At 37.5% G+C, this 24,038-nt stretch overlaps 1 protein-coding gene across 2 annotated transcripts in view; it reads right to left on the bottom strand.

Annotated features, from left to right (window-relative positions):
* Window positions 1–22,689, bottom strand: part of WDR64 (WD repeat domain 64) — a 151,920-nt gene extending 129,231 nt beyond the window's left edge. For both annotated transcript variants that reach the window (XM_036837824.1, XM_036836998.1), the window contains exons 1-3: window positions 22,545–22,689; window positions 18,373–18,503; window positions 1,813–1,915 (exon numbers count right to left, since the gene is read on the bottom strand). In XM_036837824.1, coding sequence (XP_036693719.1) covers window positions 1,813–1,915; window positions 18,373–18,503; window positions 22,545–22,689 — 379 coding nt within the window. The remainder of the gene's footprint in view (window positions 1–1,812; window positions 1,916–18,372; window positions 18,504–22,544) is intronic.
* Window positions 22,690–24,038: the final 1,349 nt, after the last annotated feature.

Genomic DNA, 24,038 nt, shown 5'->3' with positions numbered 1-24,038 from the left:
AACAGAGAAATTATTGCTCCCAAGGGGGTACAAATTGGTTCTTGGGCGGGGGGTTGGGAGGTGGCGGTGGTGTGTGAATGAGTTTTACTCTCTGTGTCAAAAGCTCAGATATACATACAGTACATAGACAGATGCACAGTATATCGGAGGTATTAAAATGTCTGGGGGTCAGGGGGAAGGAACTTGAGAGGGGATTTGGGATGAGATTAGAAAAAAAGGTCCAGAAGACTCCTTGGAGGGGTCAATAATGAAAAAACAGGCACAGAATACTATCTTATTCCAAGCCACCATCATCCTCTCTGCTTCAACTCCTTCCCCACTATAGACCACTTTTATCACAGAAACCAGAACATTTGAAGGGTAACTCAGACCAGGTTCTCTCCTCTCTGCAGCCTTCTCACAGCTTTCTGGCTCACTCAGAAGTCTTTAGCATGTCCACAAGTCCTTGGACATCTGTGCCCATGCCACTGTTGCCTCTCTAACCTCATCTTCTACTACTGTCCCCCTACCACTCCACTCCTGCATGAAGTGTGTGATTTGCTCTCATATCTCCTTCAGGTGTTCCCCAACTACCCTATTTAAAATCTCTCCAAACCAGCTTCTTCCCACACTCCTGCTTTATTTTCCTCCACAGCCTGCCTACTTTATTATTTTTTGTGTAGCACTTAATTTACTTGTTTGATTTTTTTATTGTCTATCTCTCTGCATTAGAATGTAGACTCCATGACGTCAGGGATTTATGATTGTTTGTTCATTGCTGTGTCCCCAACACTTAGAAAGTTACTTGGCCCACAAAGTAGACCTTAACAATTATTTGCTGAGTGAATAAACAAGTTACAGAACCCAACTGCTATCTATAAAGATGCTTTCAAAATTCTAATTTAAGATACCAGCAACATGTCTCCCTTACTCACTGGCCACTCTTCACTCAGCGATGACAGAAGCAGGGATAGCTCCCTTGCTTCTGTTCTTTGACGATAGTTCCCATGGAGGGGCCCAGAGGTTAGGCTCTGGTGAGGCCTATGGTTGGGCTAAGGAAGGGTCAAAAACAAGGGTGGGTTTTGCTCACAAAGGACTGGTTTTGTTTTTTTTTTTTCTTTTAAGGAACACCAGATTTGACCTAGACTATGCCCTTCATCTCAGAATTTGCTATGAAATGCTGGAGGACGGGGCAGATTCTGGGGTTTGCCTTTCCTCATCCTGGACTTCTCCCTCCCTGTAGGGAAGAAAGGAAAGAAAACCCAAGTTGTCAATAGTGGAGAGGGAAATGAGTCCCTGGGGTCCAGGTTCAAATTTTAAAACAAATGACATATGTAACCTGGAGACCTCTTAAGCTGAGGTAGCACTCCTCTGTGATTGGCCCAAATTCACAGTTTTAGAGGTGTAGGGTTAAACCTCCATAAGATAATTAAGGGTGAGAGCATGGGAAAGAGTTCTAATAAGTGAAAACTTGAAAATTCAATTTTAAGAATATTTATTTTTAAAAATGTGATCCATTTGGTACCAAAGCATGCATTATTGAGGTGACATTGTAGAGGGCTTTAACTTGAGATCTGAACCTCTTCAGGAAAATGGGAATTTCCCCCCCTAACATTCCCTACTTAGTGTCCTTCAGAACAATGATATTTCCAACTCAACTGCAAGTTTCTTCTGATATTGCATTTGAAACTGTCACTCCCCTTTCTTGTTATAAAGTATTGATCAAGTAAATAAGATGAAAAATGGTTTAATGGAAATGTTATATTCCCAATATTTATTTTTGAGAAAATATTAAAACCCACATTAATCTGTTAAGGAAATTTAAATTATCACCTGAAATTACAACTCGTTGTTTTCTAGATACGAGGAAAACCAAATTTTCTTCATCCATTTGGGAAGTCAGAGAATCTTCTTCAGAGGAGAAGTATCCAAAGATCTAAAATCCCAAACAACACATATAAACATGCACAATATCTCAGAAATGGCTGTAAAGTAAGAGATTTAATGTTGGTTGAATTTGAAGTCTTAATTTGGATTAACAATCAACACCTTGATTTATAAATATCAAGGGTTCTGATATAAATATCAGAAGGCAGTTTAATGTATTCAACATACCGCATGCTGCTGGTGCATGATTTTGAGCAGTCATTGATTTTTCTTTCCAATAGATAAACTGGTGTACTGGGCTGGTGTCCTTGCTCAGACTGATAGTTCAATCAGGAGCTGGCACTTGTTTGGAAATCAAATCAGCCTCCATCAGACAGAGTCTCAGCTGAGAATCCTGGCAATGAATTTGGCCACTCTCAAATAACTAGTCCTTCCCATTTTCCATAAATCTTCCTGGACAACATTTTTCATTCCTTTTTAGGGGGAATTTTGGAATTTTACTCTTGCAAATCCTATCCTCCAGGTGTTGCATGAAAATTAATTACTATGAAAGGATATCTTGAAGTAAAAAAGTGCATTTTATTTGTGAATAAATTGTCAGATTATGTAATTCCAAGGAATTTGAACAATAAGATAGCTGTTTTTCAGTTGTCTATGAATAAACAGAAATAAATTCCTTAGAAGTTAATGACACACTGTATTTCTTGTAAACTTGAGACTAGCTGGTGCTTGGTAGTGAATGAACAGAATGAGCTCCTGAAATTCAAGTGTGCATGCGAACCACTGGGATCCTACTAAAGTGCAGTTCTGACTCGCAAGCCTGGGAGTGTGCATTTCTAAGACGCTCCCCATGAGGGACCACACTTTCCATATAAAGGACCTAGTGACTAAATGAGTCAATTGAAAATAAATCAAAACCAACTATATATCAGTTTGTTTTAATAACATTTGTCTGTTTTGATGCTAGACGATGGCTTAGCATTATGTGTTAACATATCCTTTCATCAGTTGGTTTACAAATGTTACTACTTCCTCCTTTACATTCTCCCACATCCAAACCTAACAACATAAACCAGCTGCCTTAATAATTTCCTACAATTAGATTTCATTCTTTGGGAAGATCAAGATTATCAAAGACTCTCTTGTATTTTCCATTTTTCTTCCCACCAGCAAAAGCAGTATTCAATTAAAAGCTTAAGTAATTTATTATCTTCTCAGAAAATGCTGCTAATTTTCCATGAGTACAGAACCTCTGCATTTAGTATCTAATTACCTCTGAAGGACTGAGAAAAGAGAAAGCAGAGAGCTTTCAATAGATCTCCGTTGGAGCAGACAGGAATCTTTTGTCCCTGCAACTTCCTGTCATCACTCATTGATGCATTACCCAGTTAATAGACGTGCATTGATCTGCAACTTAGCCCTTGTTGGGGCCCAGAGTAGGCCAACCCAAAATGTGCCCCAATGGCATATCGATTATTATGAATTAAAGTTACTTAAGAAACAGCCAACACAAGAGGGACACTCTGATCCTCCTGTCTCCCTGAAAGCAGGAAATAAAGCTTTTGTTTGAAAGGTACACTCCCTTTCACTTTCACATGAAAGGATGTACCAGCCTGCATCTAGAGGTAGAAGGGACACCCTTATTGCCAAAGAGAGAGAATTTGTGCCGAGAAGGGAGAAGCCTATATAAACAAACCTTGTTATTTCTTTAATTTACTACCCCAAGCCCAAACTCTGTAATATTCTTTACTAATGGGCACCCCACACCTAAATTTCTTTGTCCTCTCAATTCCTCACAAATTTATTGTTTCTTTGTCTAAAAAGTACAAAAAGCTGCCTGCTTTGGCCACTTCTTAGATCCTATTTCTGTGGGACATCCATGTGCATAAATTAAAATTTGTTTCTTTTTCTCATGTTAATCTGTCTTGTGTCAATTTTACTGTTAATCCCAGTCACAAGAACTCAAGAGGAGTAGAGGGGAAAATTTCCCCCTCTCCAACATTCTGTATCATTTTTTAAAAAATTTTATTGAAGTATAGTTGATTTACAATGTTGTGTTAATTTCTGCTGTACAGCAAAATGACTCAGTTATACATATATATTCTTTTTCGTATTCTTTTCCATTCTGGTTTATTACAGAATATTGAATATAGTTCCCTGATATTCTGTATCATTTGAACCCACAGTATGGCCTTATGGCAAGAGCATGCTCTGTGGAATCAGACAGTCCAGGGTTTGAGTTCAGGCTCTCCAACTGACTGGTACTTAGAACTTGGATAAATACATTTAGCTCCTTAAGTCTCAATTTTCTCATCAGCAGAATAAAAGGTCAAATTTCTGAGGGCTTTATTTAATGGTTGTTAAATGATGTAACATGTGTAGAGCATTTCGCGCTGTGTCTGGAATATAATAATTGTTTTTAAAATATTAGCTATAATTATCATTAGAAAGCCTAGATTAAGAAGGCCTCATGGAAGAGAGGGAAAAAATCATAAATTATATCAAGACCATAACCACTAATGAGAAAATTAGGCTCTCTCTAGAGATAGTACTTTAAAACTGTCAGTCCACTTGGGGATGGAAATGTTTCTTCTAAAAGAAAAAGACTAGTCAGATGGGTACTGCAGTAAATTGATGTGTGTGGAACCTCACTGGGAAAGATTTATATGAGTCCTCAGCCAGTCAGAACTGAGAGGGGAATTCAGCCTCTTGCCCTTCCTCATTTATCAGGTCCCTGCAGCCTTCACTTCCTTTCTTACTCAGTTTAGAGTCTGTGGTCTGTCACTTCAATTGCACATTTTCACAATCCTCCGTCCTTTTCTACCACTGCATTGACCTGGCAGGAAACCCAACTCCTAGCTGGGTGCAAGGAAGCCAACTGCTTTTGCTCCTTGCACCCCAATTACTGTGGCTGATCAGCCACAGAAAAAGTCTCCCAGCCCTATGGATGGGGCCACGAATCATTCACGAGCTCCAGCCTCCTGGGGCTTCAGTGCAGCCCAGCCATCATCCCGTGGTTCCCTGGGTGATCTTGTATTACATTTTGTCCACAAAAGCAGTGTCAAACCTTCTCCAGTCTTATCAAACATGTGCTCCTTGTTACTCTTAGCAGCTGGCCTCATTTCCTACTTCAGATGATAGTAGAAGTCTCCAGACAAGAGCTTTCTTAGCATTTCCTGCCACTCTACTCAAAAATTAACCTGGTTTTGGATTCATTCTTTCTTCTCTTCTCCCTTTTAAAGGAAGATGTGTTTCTCCTTTCCTAGACTCATCCTTCCATGTATTTTTGCAACTTGTGCCCTTTCATCTTCAGAGCTTGGCTCTTTTTTTCCCTCAGTATCTTCTATCTCTCCCTTTCTACTGCCTTCCTTTCAGCATGCTGGAATCTCTCTCATCTTAAAAACAAAAATACAGCAAACCTTCCAAAGGCAATTATAATTATAGATCATAGCCCTTAGTCCTTTTCTTGCTTTTCTCTTCTCCAGGTTCCTACTCCCAATATTGCAACCTCCTTCCATTGCTGTTAAGTTTGGATTCCTCTTGTAGCTACATTTTGCTTTTTGCTGGTTGTAACAACAGACACACTCTTTCTGATCTTTGACAGTCTCCCCTCTGTATTAATTTCCTATTGCTATGGAAGCAAATTACCACAAACAAAGTGTGTTAAAACAACACTCATGTATTAGCTCATAGTTCCACGGGTTAGAAGTCCAACATGGGTCTCACATGGCAAAATCAAGATGTCAATAGAGATGCTTTCTTTACTGAAGGCTTGGGGAAGAGTCTGCTTCTAAGCTCATTCAGGTGCTTGGCCCGAGGTCCTCATTTCCTTGCTGGCTGTCAGATAGGTAAGGGGCTGCCCTTACCTTTTAGAGGCCTCTCTTCAGTCCTACTGCACGGGCCCCTGCATCTCAGCACAAGCAATGGAACTTAAATTCTCCACATTTAGAATCTTCTTCTGCCTTCTTCTCTTTTTAAGGACTTATGTGATTACATTGGGCCCACCCAGATAATCCAGGACAATCTCCCTATCTTAAGGTAACTAATTAGTCATCTTAATTGCATCTGCAAAGTCCCTTCACAGCAGTACCTAAATTACTTTGATATTTGATTGGATAACCAGGGGACAGGAATCTTGGGGTGGGTAGCTGGGGTGGGGGGCACCTTTCTAGCATTCTGCCTATCACATCCTCCTTTTATAAATGCAATTCAGTACAGTAAGTTATTTGTGCAAAATACAACAAAAACACCCATATTAGCAGCCAATTTAACCTCAGATAATAGTGTGAGAGAATTTTCAGATAATAATGTGAAATGACAAAGGGAATTAATATTTCTGCATTAATGTCCTCTTTGCAAGTTCAAAACTATCCACTGGGCACCTTTGCTGCCTGCCCAGACGACACATCAGCCATGCAATCTGTCATACGTGTGGTTTACAGTCACATCTATGATAGGTGCCACCCTGTACAACATCTGCTCTTACGAAAATCATACATTTTGCTATTTTTAAGCTTATAGTGACACAATACTACAATGCTTACCATAAACAATTTCCAAAGAACACTAAAAACATCAAATTACTAAAATTTATTGAGGAAAAATTTAAGAGATATTATACCAGATAAACTCCTTCCGAAGAGACAGCTAAAGTTACTACATTTTGAAAGGAAATGTTTCAAATAATGTTTTTAAAGAGGAGAAAATATCTCCTTTCTTGTGATGGGCTATAGCCTCATGGATCTCAAATTTCACTTTCAGCAGTTTAAATTTCAGTCTAGTAATTGTGACATGCTTAGAGTATTTTATGACTATTAATGATGCTTTAGAGTATTAATTTTCTTTTAACTCTGTTACTTAAAGGGCTTGCTCCACACATTAAGTGATCCAACTTTTTAACTACACTTTTTTTTTAGGATTACATAAGGAACACATGTTCAATGTAGAATATTTGGAGAAAATAAAAAGCAGAGGAAAATAAAAATCAGTAGGCAACTCATTTTTTAACCTATCCTGGAGCATTCTTTTCACATTTTTGAAGTCAGCAAATAGTTTTAGATTTATAGTAGTTCATTTTAAATTCACGTTGGGGGAACACAGCTATAGACATCCCAGATGGTGCTATATGGCTCTTCTTTGAATTAACTGGGTGTGCTCCTGGAAGGAACATGTTTATGAATTGCCCACTGGAAATTTAGACTAACACACTATTGTAGGAAAAGAAGATTATATCAATACCAGAATCTTCTACTGACTGGCTTTATAAATTTAATTTATATATATAATAATATAATTTAAAATTATCACATTTCTTTAGACCTCTTTACATCTAATTTCTCTCACTATAAATTAAAGTGGCAGGTCCAGATGATACTTTAGTTGAGTTCTAAGGTTTCATTATTCTATAAATATCAATTTTTTCAAGTACATTTGCATCTAAAACCTAGAAAAAGAAAGTGTACCTTTTTGTGTCATTGCTACAACAAAGAGATTTATATCCACAATCAGGTTTGTATGTTTGTGCCAGACTTCAAAAGAATAAACCTATTTTGTATTACCTGATAAGATTGACTGGCCGATAAAATACAGGTAATCCATACTGAAATGAAATTAGTCTTCCAGCACTGAATTTCCATTTTACGGATGACAGATCTGAAGCCCAGAAAGGCTAGGTCACACAGTTTGAAATAGAAATGCCCCTTAGGAGCACTGGCACAGATAGTTTGTGAGGAAAATGACAGAAAAATAAAAAAAGAAACTTCCTGCACCAATTTTTCAAAGTTATTTTTCATATACATACAGTGTGCCAGAGGCTGGTCACAAACTTTTCTAAAACTTGCATATAATTTATAGGAACCCAAGGGATGTAACAGGATAATGTAATTTGAAATTGCTGGATAGAGAGGGAGAAAATCTCAACTCCAAGACCGAAACCAATTTTTTTGTGTGGCTTTAGACAAGTCAGTTAACCTTTCTGTGCTTCATTTTCTTCCTCTTTATTATTGCAATAACATTATCCTCCATAATCTACATCATGGGGCTGTTGTGAAGATTAAATGAGAACATACATGGGAGGTTTTGGGAAAAAAAGTAATATGGTCATGATGTTCTAGCTGAAAAGGGAAAGAGAAGGAGAAAAAGAAGGAATGGATGAGGGAGAGACTGAGGCTCAATTTCCTCATCTACACAATGAAAAGTCTGAATTTAGTTTTTTTTGTTGTTGTTTTTGTTTTTTGGGGTTTTTTTGTTTTGTTTTTTTGCAAGGACAAGAAAGTGCTTTATTTATTTACAGTAACAACAAAAATTTGTAACATAATTATCTTTCCTCAAAACAGATATCCCTACAAAATACACAGAGGCCAAATTCTCAGCTGATGTAGAATTCCATGTAAAAATGAACTATACTGTGTCTCATTTGTTGTCATTATGGGACATTTTTAGAGCATTGATTTCCTGAATCTAAGTGTGTAATATAATATAAACAGACTTATGTAACTTCCTGAAAGGCATAAATTATTGATATTGACATGAATCATTTGTTATACACTCATTTTTGCATTTTTAGTGGTCTGAAACTATTGCATTAGAAATTCAAGCACACAAACCACGGAAGGAAGGAAGGAAGGAAGGAAGGATGGAAAGAAGGATGGAAGGAAGGAAGGAGGGAAGGAAGGAAGGGAGGGAGGGAGAAAGGGAGGGAGGGAGGAAAAAAGGAAGGAAGAAAGAAAGAAGAGAGAAAGAAAAAAAAATCTCATAAGCTCAGCAATCAGAAATCATTCTCTTTGACATATGAAACTTGTACCCCAGTAACCCCTTTTCATGTCTATCATGACCTAATTTAGATGTTTTCATATATATTTTGCTTTCATATTTTCTCTTTCGATGTCATAATTAAGTACAGATCTAAGTAAAAACCATACTTTTACTTTTCATTTCTTGCAAAAAAAGAACATGCTTCAGAAACATACTCCACAGTAGAATCTTCATGCTCGTCTACAGGCGTCCAAGCCTTTGTTATTGCTCACCAGAAGTTTGTTAGAGTTTTTCAGTTAACATAAGCAACCTAAAATATTTATAAGAATTATCAAAAATACAAGGTTGTATTGAAATTCAATTACTGGTGTGCTGGGCTATGTATTAGTTTAGCTGTATTAATTCCAAAAATCAGTTTTATTGTAATTCTATTAATTTTTTTTCTTCCAGTTTTAGAGATATAATTGACATACAGCACTGTATAAGTTTAAGGGGCACAGCATAATGATTTGACTTACATGCCTCATGGAATTATGACCTAAATACGTTTAGTGAGCATCCATCATCTCATGGATATAAAATTAAAGTAGAAAAAATATTTTTGCTTGTGACGAGAACTCTTAGGGTTTGCTCTCTTAACAACTTCCATATGTAACCTACAGCAGTGTTCATTATATTTATCGTGTTGTACATTACATCCCTAATACTTCTTCATCTTACAACTGGAAGTTTGTATCTTTTGACCACTTTCAGCCAATTCTCCCTACTCCCACCCCCACCTCAGTAAACACAAATCTGATATCTTTTTCTATGAGTTCTGTTTATTTGTTTTTGAAGTATAAATGACCTACAACACTATGTTAGTTCCTGGTACACAACATAGAAATTCAGTGTTTCTACACATTTCAAAACTATAACCGTGATAAGTCTATTTGTCATCTGCCAACATACAAAGATATTATATAATTATGACTATATTCCCCACACTGTATAATTCATACCTGTGGTTCACTTATTTTGTAACTGGAAGTTTGTATCTCTTCATCTCCCTCACCTATTTCTCACCTCCCCCGACAGCCCTCCCCTCTGGAAACCACATGTTTTTTCTCTGTATCTATGATTCTGTTTCTATTTAGTTATATTTGTTCATTTGTTGAGTTTTTTAATTCCACATATAAGTGAAATTGTACAGTATTTGTCCTTCTCTGTCCTGGAGAATGTTCCATGTACACTTGAAAAGAATATGTATTCTTATATAAAATAGATAAACAATGAGGACCTACTGTATAGCACAGGGAACTGTATTCAATATCTTGTAATAACCTATAATGGAAAAGAATCTGAAAGAATATATATATATATATATATATATGAATCACTTTTCTGTATACCTGAAACATTGTAAATCAACTATACTTCAATTTAAAAAATAAAATAAAAAGTTGCAAAAATTTTAAAAAAGAATGTGTATTCTGCTGCCTTTTTATGGAATGTTCTATATAGACCTATTAAGTTTATCTGGTCTAATGTGTCATTTAAGACCAATGTTTCCTTACTGACTTTCTGTCTGGATGATCTGTCCATTATTGTAAGTGGGGTGTTAAAAGTCTCCTACTATCATTGTGTTACCGTCAATTTCTCCCTTTATGTCTGTTAATCTTTGCTTTATGTATTTAGGTGCTCCTATGTTGGGTATGTATATATTTACAACTGCTATAACTTCTTGTATTTATCCCTTGATCATTATGTAATGACCTTCTTTGTCTCTTGTTACGGTTTTGTTTTAAAGTCTGTTTTGTCTAGGTATTGCTCTACTGGCTTTCTTTTCATTTCATTTGCATGGAATATCTTTTTCCATCCCCTCACTTCCAGTCTATGTGTATCTTTAGATCTGAAGTGAGTCCCTTGTAAGCAGCATATATTTTGATCTTGTTTTTGTATCAATTCTATATCTTTTGATTGGAGTATTTATATTTATAAATAAATATAATATACACTTTTTTTATATTTTATACTTTATAAATATAAATACTTTTATTTAAAGTAATTATTGATAGATATGTATTTATTGCCATTTTGGTCATTGTTTGGGGGTTGTTTTGTAGGGGTTTTGGTTCCATTCCTTTTTTTTTTTTTTTTTTTTTGATCTTTTGTTAGCTGATGACTTCTTTAACATTACCTTTGAATTACTTTCTCTTTTTTGTGTATGTATCTATTATAGATTTTTGGTTTGTGGTTACCCAAACCATGTGAGGTTTATATGTAGCAATCTATATCTATATCCAGATAGCTAGACAGATATGTTATTATTTTAAGTTATTGATCTCTTAAGTTTGAACACATTTTAATAACCCTGCATTTTTACTCCCCCTCCCAAGTTTACTGCTTTTGGCATCCTATTTTACATACTTTTGTTTTGGGTATCACTTAATTACTTATTGTGTATAGAGATGATTTTACTATTTTTGTCTTTTAACCTTTCTGTTACCTTTATAAGTGGTTGATCTAGTACTTTTGCTGCATATTTGCCTTTTCCAATGAGATTTTTTCCGTTTGTAATTTTCATATTCCTAGTTGTGCCCTTTCCTTTCTACTTAAAGAAGTCCCTTTAATATTCCTTGTAAAGCTGGTTTTGTGGTGCTGAAGGTTTTTAGCTTTTGCTTGTCTTTTTTCTCTCCTTCAGAGCTGAACAATAGCCTTGCTGGGTAGAGTATTCTTGTTTGTAGGCTTTTCCCTTCATCACTTTAAATATGTTGCATCATTCCCTTCTGACCTGCAGAGCTTCTGCTGAAAAGTCAGCTGATAACCTCATGGGAGTGGCCTTGTGGGTAACTTGTTGCTTTTCCCTTGCTGCTTTTAGTATTCTCTCTCAATATTTAATTTTTGCCATTTTAATTACAGTGTGTTTTGGTATGGTCCTCTTTGGGTTGATCCTGTTTGGGACTCTCTATGCTTCCTAGACCTGGATGTCTGTTTCCTTCCCCAGGTTAGGAATGTTTTCAGCTATTATGTCTTCACATATGTTTTCTGCCCCTTTCTCTCTTCTCCTTTTGGGACCCCAATAATGCAAATGTTAGTATACTTGTTGTCTCAGAAGTCTCTTAAATTGTTATCATTTTTTAATTCTTTTTTCCTTTCAGCTTGAATGATTTCTACCACTCTGTCTTTCAGTTTGCTGAACATTCCTCTGTATCATCTACTGTACTGTTGATTCCTTTTAGTGTATTTTTAATTCCAATTGTTGTGTTTTTCATCTCTATTTTGTTCTTTGTATTTTCTAACTCTTTGTTAAACTTCTCACTCTGTTCATCCAACGTTCTGCCAAGTTCTTTGATTATCATTATGATCATTACTTTGAACTTTTTATTGGGTATATTATTTCCACTTCACTTAGTTCTTCTCAGGTTTTATCTTGTTCCTTTGTTTAGAACATATACCTCCGTTGCCTCATTTTGCTCTGTTTTTATTTCTACGTATTTTGTAGGTTGGTTATATTTCCCAGTCTTGGAGAAGTGGACTTATGTAGGGAATATCCTATGAGGACCAATAGCACATTCCTCTCTGGTCATCAGAGTATATGCTCCAGGGGTACCCTCTATGTGGGTGGCATGGGTCATTCTGTTGTGACAGGCTGTCTACTGTGGCTGCCTCCCAATCCAGTTAGTTGCCAGGCCCTGCCTTGTGTAGAGGCTGCCAGCCACTGGTGGGTGGCTGGGTCCTGTCTGGCTGGCTTTAAGGACTTAATGGTCCTGGGGTTGGTATTCACCTACTTGTGGGTTGGGTTGTGGCCCAGGGGGTCCCAGGCTTGGTGTCTGCCCACTGGTGGGTGAGACTGGGCCCTGGGTCTAGTGCTGACACACTGGTTGACAGAGCTGTGTCCTGGGGTCTCTGGCTGAGAGACCTGGGGTTCCCAGAGTTGTGTTCACCCATTGGTGGGTGAGGCTGGGTCCGATGGCTGGCTGTGGGGTCCCAGGGGTCCTGGGGCAAATGCTATCGAACTGGTGGGTGAGGCCATGTCTTGGGTCCTCTGGTGGGAGGGGCTGAGTCCTGGGGCAGCTGACATCTCAGGGGGTCTTATGGCAGCTGACTTGCTGGTGGGTGGGGCTGGGTCCCTTCCCAGCTAGCTGCTTGGCCTGGGGCATCCCAGGACTGGTGCCAACTGGCTGGTGGACAGGACAGGTCCTGCTAACAAGCTAGAGGAAGGATTCCAAAATGGCACTTGTTAGCACTAGTGTCTTCCTTATAGTATGAGTTCCCAAAACTGTCTGCTGCCCATGTCTATGTTCCCTCAGTGAGTCCCAGCTGCATCCTGCCTCTCCGGGAGGCTCTCCAAAATCAGCAAGTGGTTATGACCCGTGCTCTTTTCACATTACTTCTTCTGTCCAGGGTCTCATAGTGTGTGAGATTTTATGTGTGCCCTTTATGAGTGGAGTCTTTATTTCCCACAGTCCTCTGGCTCTCCTGAAAGTAAGTCCCACTGGCCTTCAAAGGCAAATATTCTGGGGGCTCATCTTCCTGGTGCAGAACCCCTGAGTGGGGTGTTCACTGTGGGGTTTGGACCCCTTGTTCCTTGGGGAGAACCTCTGCAATTATGATTATTCTCCCATTTCTGGGTCACCTGCCCAGGGGTATGGGTCTTGACTATCCCATGACTCCACTCCTCCTATCCATCTTGTTGTTTCTTCTTTATATCTTTAGTTGTAGAATATTTTTTCTGCTAGTCTTCAGAAAAAGACATCAGTAGCTGCTCTTTAAATAGTTGTAATTTTGGTGTGCACATCGAATGAGGTAAGCTCAGAACCTTCCTACTCTGCTATTTTGGCCAATCCCTGAAGAAGTCTATTAAATCTATAAGTTAATTTGTGGGCCATTTTTTTCTTTACAAATTGAGTCTCCCAATTATTTTCCAGATTTTCTCTTATTCCTTCAGTAAAATTGTCATAACCTTATACATTCCTTAATAGATTTATCCCATAATATTTCTGCTATTTTTTTCTCTTGCAAATGGAATCTTTTTTTCCTGTTAGCTTTATGTGTGTGTTGTAAGGGTTATTGGTGACGTTTATGAAAGTTACTGATTCATGCATGTTTATCTTCATTGAATTCTCTTGAACTTTCATCTTACTTCTAATAGCTAGCAATGTGATTCTCTTGTATATGCCTGGTAGACATCATACACAAATAATGACAATTTTGTATTTTTTCATAGATTATTACATATCACTTTTTTTTCTTTACTTACAACCTCCAATAAAATGTTGAAGACTAGTGGTGATAATAGGCATCCTTTTCTTGTTCTTGACTTTAATGGGAGTGTTTCTAGTATTTCACCATTAAATATGATCCTTGATTAAATATATTCCTAGTAAGTCTCTATGGTGAACACATCCTAATGTGACTCCTCACCACACACATACAATGAGTCACACCTTTGTATCATCTCCATCCCTTGAGTATGCATAGAACCTGTGATTTGCTTTTAACCAAAAGAATAAAGAAAATGAAATGGGCTGTTTCTCTCATAATTATATTATTTAAGACTCTGTCTTCATGGACTATGGAGATAGAGATTCTCCTGCCAGCCTTGAGGAAGCAAAGTTGTGAACTGTCTATGTAGAGGGCTATGTGGCAGAGAACTGCAGACAGCCTCTAAGACATGAGGGCAGCTTCCAGTCTCCAGCTTCCAGCCAATAAAGAGATGAGTCCTTCAGTCATACAAAAACAAGTAACTGAATTCTGCCAACTCTCTGAATTAGCTTGGAAACAGATTTTCCTCTAGTCAAGCCTCTAAATGAGAATACCTTGATTGCAGCCTTGTGAGACCCTGAGAAGAGGACCCAGTTAAGCTGTGCCCAGACTCCTGATCTATGGAACTTGTGAGATAATAAATGTTTCTTTTTCTTATTCTCTATTTTTTAAATTGAAGTATAGTTGATTTACAATGTTGTGCTAATTTCTGCTGTACAGCAAAGTGACTCAGTTTTACAAATATATACATTTTTTTAATATTCTTTTCCATTGTTTTATCCGAGAAGAGTGGATGTAGTTCCCTGTGCTATATAGTAGGACCTCGTTGTCCATCTATTCTAAAGGTAATAGTTTGCATCTACTAACCCCAAACTCCCAGTCCTTCCCTCTCCTCCCCCTCCACCTTGGCAACCACATGTCTGTTCTCTATGTCTGTGAGTCTGTTTCTGTTTTGTAGATAGGTTCATTTGTGTCATATTTTAGATTCCATATATAAGTGATATTATATGGTATTTGTCTTTCCCTTTCTGACTTACTTCACTTAGTATGATAATCTCTACTTGCATTCATGTTGCTGCAAATGGCATTATTTCATTCTTTTTTATGGTTGAGTAGTATTCCATTGTATACATATACACCACATCTTCTTTATCTGTTCATCTGCTGATGGGCATTTAGGTTGTTTCCATGTCTTGGCTATTGTGAACAGTGCTGCTATGAACATAAGGGTGGGTGTAATTTTGTCTGGGTATATGCCCAGGAGTGGGATTTCTGGATCATATGGCGGTTCTATTTTTAGTTTTTTGAGAAACCTCCATACTGTTTTCCACAGTGGCTACACTAACTTACATTCCTACCAACATTGTAGTGTAGGAGGGCCCTTTTCTCCACACCCTCTCCAACATTTCTTATTTATAGATTTTTTAAATGATGGCCATTCTGACCAGTGTGAGGTGGTATCTCGTAGTTTTGATTTGCATTTTTCTAATAACTAATGATGTTGAGCATCTTTTCATGTGCCTACTGGCCACCTGTATGTCTTCTTTGGAGAAATATCTATTTGTTGTCGTTGAGTTGTATGAACTGTTTGTATATTTTGGAGATTAAGCCCTTGTTGGTTGCATCTTTTGCAAATATTTTCTCCCATTCCATAGGTTGTCTTTTCTTTTTTTTTTTTTTATGGTTTCCTTCGCTGTGCAAAAGCTTGTAAGTTTGATTAGGTCCCATTTGTTTACTTTTGTTTTTATTTATATTTCCTTGGGAGATTGACCTAAGAAATTGTTGGTACGATTTATGTCAGAGAATATATTGCCTATCCTCTCTTCTAGGAATTTTATGGTTTCATGTCTTATGTTTAAGTCTTTAAGCCATAGTTTATTTTTGTGCATGGTATGAGGGTATGTTCTAACTTTGTTGATTTATATGCAGGTGTCCAACTTTCAAGCACCACTTGCTGAAGAGACTGTCTTTTTCACATTGTACATTCTTGCCTCCTTTGTCAAAGATTAACTGACCATGGTGTGTGGGTTTATTTCTGGGCTCTCCATTCTGTTCCATTGATCTGTAAATCTGTTTTTGTGCCAATACCACACTGTTTTGATTACTGTAGCTTTGTAGTATTGTCCGAAGTCTGGGAGAGTTATGCCTCCCACATTGGTTTTTTTTTTTTTTTTTTTTTTTTTTTCCTCAGGACTGCTTTGACAATTCTGGGTCTTTTATGGTTCCATATAAGGTTTAGTATTATTAGCTCTAGTTCTGTGAAAAATGTCATGGTAATTTGATAGGGATTGCATTAAATCTGTAGATTGCTTTGGGTAGTATTACCATTTTAATAATATTAATTCTTCCAATCCAAGGGCATAGGATATCTTTCCACTTCTTTGAATCAGCTTTAATTTCCTTTATTAATGTTTTATAGTTCTCAGTGTCTTTCACCTGAAAGACTTTCACCAAGTCTTTCACCTCCTTGGTCAGGTTTATTCCTAGGTATTTTATTTATTTATTTGTTTTTTTGGTGCAATTTTAAAAGGTATTATTTTTTTACATTCCATTTCTGATCTTTCATTGTTAGTGTAAAGAGATGCAACCAATTTCTGAATGTTAATCTTGTATCCTGCTACTTTGCTGAATTCATTTATTAGATCTAGTAGTTTTTGTGTGGAGTCCTTAGGGTTTTCTTTATATACTATCATGTCATCTGCATATAGTAACAATTTTTACCTCCTCTCTTCCAATTTGGATACATTTCATTTCTTTTTCTTGTCTGATTGCTGTGGCAAGGACTCCCAATACTATGTTGAATGGAAGTGGTGAAAGTGAGCATTCTTGTTTTGTTCCAGATTTTAGTGGGAAGGCTTTCAGCTTTCCACCATTGAGTATTATATTGGCTGTGGGCTTGTCATAAATGGCTTTTATTATGTTGAGATATGTTTCCTCTATACCCACTTTGGTAAGAGTTTCTATCATGAATGGATGTTGAATTTTGTCAAATGCTTTCTTGAAGTTGCTAAATTTAGATAAAAGGAAATCTTGCTGTTTACAACAACATGGTTGGACCTTGAGGATATTATGCTAAGTGAAATAAGTCAGATGCAGAGAATCAGGGTGTGTGATCAGCTTGTGCTCAATTCCCTGATTAGCTGATGTCTTGGAATCTCAATTTTCAGTTTTCTGGTTCTAACCAGTCTGGGGGCTACATGCTGGGGGCATACTGATGCAGGCAACTTCTGGTTAACTTACAGTTAACCTGGTGTGGGTTTTAGTATCTTCAGAACAACTTAGGAATATGCTAGAGGCTTATCTTTACCTTTGAAACAGAACTGGGAGTCTTTGTGACTGAGTTATTATGTTTAACTGTTTAAGTTACAGCCATAACTGCTTAAGTTATGGCTACTCTCCTGCCTGAATCGCCTATCTTTGTTTCTGCATTCTTTGCTTCCCCAAACATTAACTGCCTATTCTTTGTTCTACATGGAGGGCCTAGGAGGTCATGGTGTATTTCTATAGCTGCTTTTCCCAATCAACAACTAGCAGGGACACAGAGGATTCTGTCACCGGGAAGGTCCCGCAGGGTCTTTCTCAGTTTCAATGTGGGAATTACATGTTCTTTAAAGGCTTAATAGAAACATTTTTTGTTTGCAATTTTTTTCCCAAAATTAATTGATGAATTTGTTTGTTTGCTTGGTTTTGGGGATTTGAGCTATCATTTATTATTGGTTTATAATTTTATTATATTGGAATTTATTGAAATGTTATTTTTAGCTTTCCCCATGGTCAATTTTGTGATGGCCCTGTATATAGTTGAGATGTATCTTTTCTATATCTTGTATTCAAAGTTCTATTTATACATATTTACCAGCTCCTTAAATGTGATAGTCAAATCCATTAAATCCTTGCTTTTTCTTTTGCCTACTATACCTACTGATTTTTCAGAGAGAGCCAGATAATTTAAAAATCACTTTGATTACTCTGTATGCAGTGTGCAATTTTTTCAATTGTAAGTTACCTCAAATCCTTTTAGATTTAGAAACAAATCTATAGAATGTAGTCTTCTGTGAGTTTAAATGAGGACTGGAGACTCTCCCTCCCCCTTTTCCATAGTTCATAGATTACTTTGCAACCAAACATGCTTCTATATGTTCTTCCAACAACACCAGAGTGATATCTAAGGAGTCAATACTGTACCAATCAGAAAATGACTCAGGAAACATTAGTTGGTCAACCTCAGCCTTTTTCTTCTCTTAAAAATATGGATACACTGAAATTTGTATAAACTGACACTACTGAAAAAGAATACCTCATTTAGAATGTAATGAAGGTCAAACATCTGTCTGCCTTACTCTCTTTTAATTATGGGCAGTGCCATGCCTTTATGGGTATAGGCATTTAAATGTGCCACACACACACTGTGGGTTTAACCCCTGTGGGAGCAACATTTTAATTATTTTTGCTGAACAAAGAAAAATAATACCTGGATTTCATATTAAAAACATGAAAAATGACTACCTCACACCAGTCTATAGATGCATCAGGGTTGTTGCAGAGTTTCCTGTAAAAGCATTTCACATCTTGATTCTTCACTTCTGGACCAAAGAGTTCCTGTACTGTCGCATAAAACTTGTCATAATCAATTGCATCTGCATTGTAACAAAGCACAAGAACATTGTCATAAAATTCAAATACATTGCATTTTTCAGCTGCTTTTTTCCCATTTTCTAATCTATTTCATTATTTCAACCTATAAAAACCATATTCTTCTAAAGTTTAAAGATCTTTTCATGGGAACATAACTAGGCTCTTGGCTAGAATATTACTTAGAAGAAAATATTTTTCTTTGGTGTTTAGTATCTCCTCCATAGATTTTGTCTCAATTATTTTAGGCATTTTGTTCAGGAATACAAAGATAAGAAAGTGAATTACTTCTTTCCTATTGGGAAAAAGTTTTACTAACAGGAGTGTTTGCTAGAACTAATCTTGGGTGGAACATAGAAGTGAGCAAAGAGCAATTCTTTTTTTTTTTTTCTTGCCCAAATTTTATTATTTTATTTTTTACTGGACCGCCAGGGAAGTCCCTCAACTTAATTATTAATAACACCCCCTTTCACTCTTGAAAGTGTCATCAACTGGATGATAAGTGGTATAGGCATCGAAGAGATAACACTGAGATGGTGAGATATGGTTGGAAGTAGAATTGCAAAGACTTGCTAATAGCTTGGAAGTTGTTGGGGACAAAGTTGTGATTGAAGGACAGGCTGGATTCTATTGTAATGGTTGCCATTCAGAGTGTTTGCCCTCCCTCTCTCACAGAGCTATTTGGCAACGTCTGCAGACATTTTTTGATTGTTACAACTAAGGATGGGGGTGCTACTGACATCTGGTGGGTAGAGGCCAGAGATGCCACTAAACATTCTGCAATGCACAGGATAGCCTGCCCCACCCCCGGCCTCACACACGTACACATATACAGAACAAAGAATTATCCAGCCCCAAATGTCAGTGGTGTCAAGGTTGAGAAACCCTGTTCTAGGATGACACTCGTGTTTCTAATTTCAAAACTCAGCAGATGTTGGTACTATTTACCAAAACAAGGGCAAATGAATAAGGACCATAATTCTTGGGGAAAATAAACCATTCAATCTTGGTCATATTAAGTTTGATATTCATATGAGAGATCCAAATAGCTTAGCTGTTTTAAATTCATACCAACTAGTACAAGATAGGTGTCTCATTCTAAATGCCACTGGATGAGGATTATAAGACTTTCCTTTCCTGGGATGATTTTAATTCTATTGGGTAATTGACAAGAAGATTTAAGAACAATATTGTACAGATGAAATCCTGCAATGTACTTGGTATCATTTTTGAGGTAAACAACTGTCCCATTAGAAACGTTCTCTCTAGTTCTTAACTTCCTGCCTATGGTGAGAGGTAGACCCTATCGTCCTGTATTTACAAGGGAATATGAATGTATGCCAGTATTAGCAGTTTGATCAAAGTTCATATTACATTTCTCCCTTCTCAGCCTTTCAGTTTAGTCCCTGTCATAAAGGTAATTTATCTAGCAGTACTAAGTTTTGATCAAATCTAATATATATACATATACATATAAACTATAATATAGTACATTATAGTATAATTATAATATATCATAAAATATATATCTATATGTCTATAATATAGATATGTTCTCTCTCTGTAAATATATATATAAGTATGTGTGTGTGTCTGTGTATACAAACATATATACTACAGAAGAAGGAAATTTTCAGTGTGGCTTTGTAATTCTAAGCTTGTAAATGTAAGCAAGGTTAACTTGTTAATTTAGCACACCTTTAAGGAGTACTTCCTGGCTTCAAACTCTGGGCTAACCCTGGGGTTACAAAGCCTTCAAAGCACTCACAGTTCAATGCAGGAAAGAAGGGGCAGGTATTTAATACTCACATGTATATAAATTTCTGCAGCTTAAGATTAGCAGGTATATTCCTTGTGATGCCAATAAAGTGCGTCAAAAGTTCTAAGGATGGCTTTGCTTAGGGAAAGTTTGGAAGTTTTTATGAAGAAGTGGTATTTGATTTGGGTCTTGAAAAATGAGCAAGAGTTTATAGGCACAAAAATGGGAGGAAATGCACTACACATTGCAGGGATGACATGTGCAAAATCAGAGTCATTAAGAGTATGCCATGCTTGGAAATGCTGAAAGATTCATGTTAGGGCAGAGGTGCATGAAGGGACGTTCCAGGAGCTGCAGCTGGAAATGTAGGTTAAGGGATGACTGTGAATAGACCTGGATGCCAAGTTAATGTATATGGAATTTAAGGGTGAGCTAGTAAGCCAGGAATGTGGCAATTCAAAACAGATTTTTAAAGGAAAATCTCCCTGCAGAAGTATACAGAAAGGAATAACTCTTGGCAAGAAGACCATTATATCAAGAGGCTGCTATAATAACCCAAGAGTGAGATATCATAAAATAGTCAAAATTTATACCAAGACACCTGGCTTAGGAGACTAGGTAGATGATGTCTATGCTAGAAGACTGAGAGACAACACAGGCAAAGCTCAAGAAAAAAAGAGGCAAAGAAAGAATTACAAGAGGAAAAAATAAGAGAGTGGTGTGATGAGAGACACTGAAGGAGAAAATTTCTAGAAACAGTGGCAGCTAACTGTTAATGTAGTGAAATGGCCAAGTAAGCTGGAAAATATAAACAAGTTATTGAATTTGGCAGGCATATGAGGTGATCAAATACCTTGGTAAAAAGCATTTTTTCAGCAAAGTGATGAGGGAAGCCAGACTTGAGTTGATTGAAAACAAAGTGGTGACACTATGGGGAAATTTAGTGGAGAAGCAAAGGAAAGACATACAGCTTAAAAGGAAGAGAAAGTCAAGGTCAGGACCATTGTTATAATTTTAGTTTTAGAAGACAAAGCCAGTGGAAAAGGAGGTTTTGCAGTTGTTGCAGCAAGGTGATAGCTTTGGAGGGGAGGAGGGATGGAAGAAAGTGGAAGAAAGTACAGGTGCTGCTTCAGGTAATTTGGAAGTGGAAGAAAGGGAGTTTGAGAGAATTCTTGTCTTTTGGCTTTGCTTTCATTTATGATGTTGGAAGCTTGACTGAGCGGAGGTGAGTTCCTGTAGAGGATTCAGAAAAAGTGGCAAGGGTTTGGAAAATCAGTTATAGAGAGAGTTAAAACAAACTGACTAGGGAAAAATGAAAGCTTATTGAGTAGTTTAGAAAGCGCAGCCAAATTCTCTGTCATCTAACAAAAGCATATCTGAAAGGTCTGCATCAGCTGTAACACTTAGGAATTGAATGACTTGAGAGATGATTTATCCGTACCTCTCATTTTTTAATTATATTTATTAAAGTGACTTGTAAATTCTTAAATACTATTCAAATAATTTTGGGTTTGAACACCCAAAGTCAACATTTTCACTTATTCATGACTATACAACCTGGTATATTAAGAGGCTGGCCATGCTGACCCTTTAGCAGTTATGTGGGCCCTGCTTCTTTCCTCACAGCAGCAGGATTTGTTCCGTTAGCCTTTTACTCTGCTGTTAAGCCTTGCTCTTCACTGCTGTCCTCAATGCTCTGAAGCTACACACTACACCATTCCCCTTCAACCTTGACCATGGAGCTGTACTTTCAGTTCTGTGTTGGTATCTGCTGCTAATAATCCTCGCAGACCACTGTTCACCACCTTTCCCTTACCTTCTCACGCTTGAAATTATTCTAGCTTAAAGACGTGGGGAGAGGCCCAGAGAGTGAATCATGATGAGATAGGAAACTTTGCCTTACTTATAAAAGTCTTTATGATCTTGTGATATCATTAAGTAAAGAGATGTCAGGGTGGCTCATGTGGCTTGCTAATGGTCACTATGCACTACTGAGAGTCCCAGGGCAACCAGTGAGCCATCAAATGGTAGACCCCACAGAAGAACGCTTAAATGTCATTTAATCCAACCCCCTAATTTTACACTTGAGTCAACTAACATTCAGAAAAATGAAAAGAGCTTCCTCAAGTCCACTTAGCTATTCAAGTACAGATTCAGAACGAGGACTTGAGGCCCCCCATTCAATGTTTTTGCTATTAAGGTATGTTGCTTCTCCATGATGGCTTAAAACTCTTCCCAGTTCTAATCAACGGACCCAACTGGACTGCCCTGTGATCACGGATCTTACCTTCTTTCTGGATAAAAAAGCCAGCTCTTTCGTCTCTTTTCTGGGCTGCTATACGTTCAACCAATTTTTCAAACCCTCTCAAGGCTGTCCTGAAATTGCTAATCTGAAGTGCAAGGTTGAAACGTTTTTCTTCCCTGATATCCATAGGGACATAAGGAATCTTTTATATCTGTCCAGAAATAACAATGTAAATTTGCCAACTTGGAAAACTTTCCAGTTGTTACAATGCCTCCCTGTTACCTCAGTTTTTGCCCTAGGTCTCATTCCTTTGATCTTAAAATCCCATACTGTGGGTAGGAGTAAGAGTTGCTGCCACTAGGATGTTAGCAGGGAGAAACACTGACTTTGGTCTAATGCATTTCACATAGGCAAACATTTCAGTAAAAATCCTGACCTCATAATGTTACCAGTGTCCTGCATATGGTCCTCATTGCATCATAATACATCTGTAACATCATCCTTCCTTCATAAGGAGGAGATTGAGATTTCTTTCCTCACAAATTGTGTGTGTGTGTGTGTGTGTGTGTGTGTATACACTGCCTAAGAGGGAAGAAAAATGGGTAAAGACCAAGTAAGGAAACTGGGGGGGATAAGTCAAAGGACAAGGGTTAGTGAGCTCAGAGAAGGCCTCATTAATAGAAAGACATCTGGGCACAGACCAGAGGGACGTAAGGTAGCAAGCCATGTGGGTAAATGGTAGAAGGATGTTCCAAGAACAGACGGCATAAAGTCCTGAGATCAAAGTGTGCTTCACGTATCTGAGAAACAACGAAGAGATCATGTGACAGGGGTGATGTGGGATGGGGAAGAGAGGTGGGGAGATAAGGTCAGAGAGTCGGGGAGGGGAGCAGATCTGTTGTAAGGAAAGTCTATACAGTAATCCCTAATCTACTATTGAGTAGAATACTGATATGATCTGATTCACAATTGAAAAGGATTGTTTTAGCTGCTTTGTGGGGGTAAACTGAAGGAGAGAAAGAGTAGAAGCAGGGAAACAAATTAGGTGGCAATTTCAATAATCCAAGTAAGAGATAATAGTGGTTTAGATTAGGATATTAGTGACGAAGGTAGGGCTAAGATGTCAGATTGTGTGAGGGTAAATATGACAGAATTTGCTGTTAGATTAGATGGGAGTGTGATAGCAAGGGAAGGATCAAGAATAACTCCAGGGATTCTGGAAAGATAGAGTAGTTACTCATTTTGGGGGAGCAAGTCAGTGGGAGAAGAAGATTTTGGGGGAAGAATTAAGAGTTCAATTTGGGATGTGTTAAGTTTGAGATGTCTATTAGATAAACAATTGTGGAGATTGAATAGTCAGATATAAAAGTCCAGGGTTCAGGGGAGAGCTTGAGAATCATCAACATTTAGGTGGTATTCAGAGCCATTGGACTGGATGAGATCTCCTTGAAGAAGCAAAATAACTGAGGACCAAACCCTGAGCATTCCAGTGTTCAGAGGTCAGAGTGATAAGGAAGAGCCACTGATGGAGACTAA

This window comes from Balaenoptera musculus, chromosome 1 (assembly GCF_009873245.2).
Source record: "Balaenoptera musculus isolate JJ_BM4_2016_0621 chromosome 1, mBalMus1.pri.v3, whole genome shotgun sequence".
In the NCBI taxonomy this organism is placed as follows: domain Eukaryota; kingdom Metazoa; phylum Chordata; class Mammalia; order Artiodactyla; family Balaenopteridae; genus Balaenoptera; species Balaenoptera musculus.
Note: the sequence above shows the minus strand (reverse complement) of the source record. Positions and strands in the feature narration are given on the sequence as shown.